General features: G+C 35.3%; 1 protein-coding gene across 1 annotated transcript in view; it reads left to right on the forward strand.

Moving 5' to 3' along the window:
• The window catches only part of NOL4 (nucleolar protein 4), a 288,360-nt gene extending 286,195 nt beyond the window's left edge, over positions 1-2,165 (forward strand). Inside the window, exon 12 of the mRNA XM_008583526.1 lies at positions 241-2,165. Coding sequence (XP_008581748.1) covers positions 241-434 — 194 coding nt within the window. The 3' untranslated portion in view covers positions 435-2,165. The remainder of the gene's footprint in view (positions 1-240) is intronic.
• Positions 2,166-6,488: the final 4,323 nt, after the last annotated feature.

The following is a 6,488-nucleotide window of genomic DNA, read 5'->3' on the forward strand; positions in this document are numbered from 1 at the left end:
ACTATCCCTCCATAGTTAGAGATGATTGTTAGACAAGGCATCTAAGAGAAATCCCCAGCCACTCATCCAGCATCATATCGCTCTTTAGTCTTTCTGAGAGCAGATGTATTTAATTAAAGATATCACTGGCTTCTCATGAAAGAACTCATGAATTAATTCAACAGTAATTTATTGAGTGCTCGCATCGAAGGTGCTAGAACAAATATTATTCATATCTAATTTTGTGATTATTTTTTCTAGGACCCACCGATCTCAGCATGAAGAGGCAATTGGCAACTAGCTCAGGATCCTCCAGCAGTTCAAGTTCCCGACCCCAGCTGAGTCCAACTGAAATCAATGCCGTGAGACAGCTTGTTGCAGGATATCGAGAATCAGCTGCATTTTTATTGCGTTCTGCAGATGAACTGGAAAATCTCATTTTACAACAGAACTGAGTCAAATGATGGCTGTGTTCACAGAGGTCTAAATTTGCAGTTTCCACTAATGACATTTTGATTTCCCAGCGGAGATTCTTCTGATCTTACTGCACAATCTTTTAAGAGAAATACTTCCATTATACCAAACTGTCCTTGATCCATAAAGTGATGTGTTAAGGTGCTTCAAAGGAACTCTGACCTCTGAAGTACTTGAGATTCTTTAATGTGTCCAGCCTATTGCTTTTTGTCTTAGTGTGTCAGCTAAATACCGGGGGGCAAAAAAGGCTGTATATTTTTAATTCAAGGAATAAAACAGAAGAAGTTTGTGGTACAAAAATCTAGTTCAAGATCCAACTGAAATATTAGTGGAATTTGCTACTGACTCATAGGACTGAAAGCTGAAGTATCTAGCAAAAAAAAAAAAATCCAAATTTCTTGTTGCTACAGTATATAACAACAATGAAAAGGATCTTGTATTTTAAAAAATATGTAATTTTTATAAAAAGAAAACTTGTTTTTCATTCAGAAGTGTCATTTTTACTTTGGTAACTTTTTCATAGGTCCTAAAAGAAAACTGTTTTGAGAAATTACTGTAAGTACCTTTTCCACATCCCTTTGCCTTCTCCTCTTTCCAAATTCTTTCTACAAAATAACAATGCTGGAAAAATCCTTGCCTACGTTCTTTAAATCGTCACTTCAGGAACTACTTCAAGAGAAGCCTGAATTTCTGCATTCATGCTGATCTCAAAAACCCCGCTCAACACTGCAACTTTACCATAGCAGTTTTCACCACAGAATTTTTTAATATTAAAAAAGACATATCATTGGGGAAAAAAAAAAAATCTCACCTTGGTTTCTTAGAGCTGCTCACTCCTGATTGCCGCTGCTGTCTTACAGGCATTCCTCCAGCAGCAGTTGGATATAGATGACTGAATGTTAAGAGGTTGCAAGTGACAATCTGAAAATTTGCACTCTTCTGTGTATTTCTTTTCATTTCCCTTTCAGAAATAGTTTCCAAAAGACCATTACATCTCCTGATATGATTTGTATAATTTACATTTTTAGCTAAAAATAACTTAAAGAACTCTCAGCGGATGCAGCTGCAAGTTACAACGAACTGTTCCCTCCTATTCCCCATACTTTACCCTTCTTTCTTATTTTATAGTGTTGGATACACGCGTGATGTTTCTTTGTGCACTGAGGCAAGCCTATTTTTAAAATATTTAGGGAGAAGTACTTTGTTCATGCTTCATGTACAATTTTTTTCTGTTATTTAGCTTTGGTTGGATTACAAATTCTTTGTATATTACTGAATTTGCCTTATTTCATGTAAAATTTATGTCATTCAGTTTTTGACAATGAGTTTAAGGCATTAGTGATATTTCTTATCTACTTGTTACATATAGTTTTTCAAGTAATGACTGTGATTGTGACCAAGTAATGTGCACTTTTTCTTGTAACTGTGGACATTGCTATGCTTTTTTCTTCTAGTGTTTCTAGAATTACTGTTCCTTCCAGTTATGTAAACAAAAAACAAACAAAAAAAAAAGAACTTTTGTGATACTGTTGGTGAATATAATGTGAAAATCTTATTGAAATATGAGTATTTTGGAAATACATAGATGCAAAAACATCTTTTAAGGTGTGGATTTAGAGTTTGCTTATTTAAATGAAAATTCAAAAATTGAGGGCTGGTATAATTTTCTCTGTTTTGTTTGGTTTAATAAACAGATTTCTGTGTTAAAAGAATGATTGTGAAACCTTATAAACTTCTTGAATCATATAACGCTTAATTTTTAACAGGTTGCTTTTAAAATTGAAATGCTATTTATACCTATATTTAGTACAAAATTGACACTCCAAACTTATTTTTCAAGAATATCTCAAAGTCCCCCAGAGTCTCAACATTCAGTCTAATAAAGAATTTATTCCAAGAAGGGGTAAATGCAACTAGCAAGCCAACACTACATCATCTGATTATCTAAACCTAATTTAAATATGTATTTGTTATCTTTTATTCCTCATTTTTCAGGGGTAACCTGGCTCTTTTAGTCCCTCCTGATTTAATGTCTTGGGAGAAGCACATGCCTATTTTATATTTTGGGTTTTGTTGTAATAGTATTTGAAGGCTTTGATATGGTTTCTATCTCACAAATTAATACTCTGGCTTGAGTTTAACATATTCATACATCAAAAATCCTTCATAGTGGGGCCGGCCGGTGGCGCACTGCTACAGTGCACCGCTTGGGAGCGCGGCAGCGCTCCTGCCGAGGGTTCGGATCCCACATACAGACCGGTTCCTGCTCACTGGTTGAGCGAGGTTTGGGCGCAACACCGAGGGTTGCGATCCCGTTGCCGGTCCCGGTCCGGTATGGGCGCGACACTGAGGGTTGCGATCCGTTGCCGGACACGAAAAAAGGGGAAAAAAAAAAAGGGGAAAAAAAAAAATCCTTCATAGTGATAATGAAGCAAATGGAGTAGAGAAGGTAAGTTCCAGCAAGGTGATCTTGTTTTTGTTTCATTTTCTTCTTCAGTAATAACTCCCACACCCACTCATCAAAGACTAAATTGCCAATGTCTTCTGCTTTTTGTACATTTAACCAAAGGAATTGGGAGAGCTCAGAGGCTAAAATAAGGTACTATGTTGCTTTTCTTTTCCTGATTTGTACCTGAAAAACAGCCTGGTACTTTTTTATACTTTGTCACAGTAGAATGAAGAAATTACATCTCTACATAAAGCATCTTGGAGAAACCAAGTGAAGGTTCATATTCTCATTCAAATAAGATGATAGAAAACTATCATAAACACAGAGATCAATTAGAAGTTTCTGTCACTTCTGCCAGTCAGCTCTCTGTACAACATCGGTTTCTTCTCGCATACGTATTACTTTCTCACACTTAATAAGAAAACATGCCTTAAAATAATTAACCATATTGTACGAGCACAAACAGTCACAGAATCTTTGTAAATTGTGTGGTTCAGATAACAGTACTCAGTAGAAAGGGCATTTGGATATAATGATAGCCGCCTTTTACTGATTACGTACACAAGGAAAGGCACTTTGCTTCCTTTACTTCTCACAATAACCTCAGGAGATTGGCATAGTCACTCTCCATTTTACAAAGTAGGCTCAAAAAGGGGAAGTGACGAACCAGGAGCACAGAGACATTGAGAGCTGAAGCCATCGTCTGAGCCCAGCCATACCTGCTACCTCAGCCTACCCTATTGGTCCCAATGGTCTGCTGCTTCCCAAGTACTAAATAATCATATTCTGCACTGTGTCTTGGAACCAGGTTTTTATACTATATATTGGCAGTTTTTCATAGTTACTTTTTAAAAATGCACTTGACTTTTCAAATAAAGTATTTGACTAAACACCGAGTTTTTTCCTGTTACAGAGGTTTAATTTCCTTTATGTTATGTTCTCTACAAATATAAAGAGCCATAACAAAACCCACCACTAATGAAAATCAAATACATGAAGCATGTAAGAGGAAGGCAGTGATTTTTTTTGTGTGTGACCGGTAAGGGGATTGCAACCCTTGGCACGGTGTTGTCCGCACTACGCTCAGCCAGTGAGCGCACCAGCCATCCCTATATAGGATCCGAACCCATGGTCTTGGCACTGCCAGCGCCGCACTCTCCTGAGTGAGCCATGGGGCTGGCCCAAGGCAGTGATTTTTTTAACAGTAGTGGGTGCCATTATTGAATCCTGTAAGGAAAGATAAAAGGGATTATTCAGTTGAACCCACAAAAGGAAGTTCATTCACCTGAGGTTTTAGCCTTAGACACTACAGAGTTATTATCCTGTCATTAATTCTGACGCTTTCAACATAAATATCACTGAAATATTCATCTTTGTAAGTCAAAAACATTTTCTAATTTCTTATGCCCTAGTTTTCAAGAAGTGGTTCATAGAAAAAAAATTAAAGATAAAGCAGATACTAACATTTTGTTTGTCTTAAATTTTTTAAGTGTGTTCAGGATGCAGAAATTTGATAAAGTAAGAATTGAGCATAAGCTAACCTACAAAAGCTTATCTCCTATGCTATTAGTAGAGTAACCTATCTCCAGTTTTAACATCAATCATGTTCAATATTTATTTTTATTTTTTTCTGATTATAAAAGAAACTTGAGAAATACGGAAAAAGAAAGAAAAAAATAATTCCAGCAACCATAAATACTATGAACAACATTTTATAGTACACCTTTCAGATTTTATTTAAAATGTTTGTAAATATTTTTCCATTTGATTTTATAGTGTGTCATCATCTGCTTTTCTAGCCTAACAATATACCATAAATATTATCCACATCACCAGGTATTCTTTTAAAAATATTTTTAAAGACTGTATAGTGTTACATTGTATGAATGTACCAGTATTAGTTTTCTATAACACGTTTTCTACACAACACGTTTACTACAGTCCTGTAGATGGGAAGTTCCACTGGGTCAAAATCGAAGTGTTGGCAGGATTGTGTTCCTCTCTGGAGGCTCTAACGGTGAATCCATTTCTTCTCTTACTTCAGCTTCTAGAGGCCATCTGCATTTTTTGAATGGTGGTCATTGCTCCATCTTTAAAGCCAGGAACATAACATGTTCAAATCTCTCCATAACTCTGACCTCTTCTTCCTCTTCCAAAATATTTAAGAATTCTTGTGAATACATTAAGCCCACCTATGTAATAGAGGATAATCTTCTTATATTAAAGTCAGCTACTTAGCAATCTTAATCCCAACTGCAAACTTCATTCCTTAATTTGACATGTAACAAAACATTTTCATGGGTTCTGGTAATTAGGACATTGACAACTCCAGGGTGTGGGTGGTGGGGGAGGTATTATTTTCCTACTGCAGTGCCTTAATTTAATTTCCTTTTTTTTTCTTTTAAATACTTCCCTGTACCCAGTTGTATTTGTCCATTCACTTACAGAAAGATCCTAAGTCAGCAGCACAAACATTTCACAAATAATTGTCAGCTGCTGCAACCACACTTCTTCTTTGGTATAAAAGGTATGATATTTAGAAAGTTATTTTAATGGCATTTTTCTCAACTGTCATTTAAGCAAACGTAATAAACAAACATGGTAAAAGTGCAGCTAAAACTTTCAAGGGCAATAAAATAGAAATACCTCTGGACACTTTCCTCCACATTGATTTCTTCGAAGATGTTTCTGCCCAAGAAATTCCCTGAGATATGTTTGATGAAAAGGCTCCAGCTCATTAGGCCCGCAGGGGTGCATGAGGATCTGAAGCTTAATTAAATTCTGTAAGCAATCCAACCATATTCATAAAACTTCTATTAGTAATTACCAATAGCGTTTTATTTGCTCTGAACAATTAAAAGACATTTTTAATGTTAGATATGATTAGATGCCTTTTAAAGGGAGGGTTTAGCAATAACAAGTCTATTGAATTTAGGGTAATCAACTGAGTATAAAAATTAATGCTGTTTTCCTCCATTTCTTTGGTAAAATAAGTATTTTTATTTACATATTAAAAATTGTGTTTCCCTTCATTTACTACTTTTTTTTTCTTTTCAAAGGCCATTGGCTGAAAGAAGAGATCAAAGGTAATTGTCAGAACCATCTTTAATACTATGGGAGAAAAAATATAATAAAAATATAGACCATAGAGACCAAATGCTATTGGCACCAGTTTTTTCTTTTGAAGTTTTTTATTTCATAGTCTTTGTTTATTGAGGAGTGGACTAGATCAGGCTGCCCATGAGAAATGTCTTCTCCTTATTTAAGGCACTACAATATGGTGACAGAACTAGTGGCAAGAGATTCCACAGTAGATTTATTTATTCTTAGTTTATTTACTGGTGGAAAGATTCCAAGGTCTGCTGTAAACCAAACCCCATGGAGTAACTAAGCCTCTTCTCTTGTTTAATTTTCATTCACTTAACCAATGTGTTCTTTATATACTATGTACTGTATGTTGTGCTCTGACTCAGAAAAACAAGTATTCCTGCTTCAAGGAGTCAACAGCTAGTGGAGGAGATGGACAGAATTACAGATATAATATATATAATATATTTATATATATAATATATAATATATATATAAT

This window comes from Galeopterus variegatus, unplaced genomic scaffold (assembly GCF_000696425.1).
Source record: "Galeopterus variegatus unplaced genomic scaffold, G_variegatus-3.0.2 Scaffold2955, whole genome shotgun sequence".
Lineage (NCBI taxonomy): Eukaryota > Metazoa > Chordata > Mammalia > Dermoptera > Cynocephalidae > Galeopterus > Galeopterus variegatus.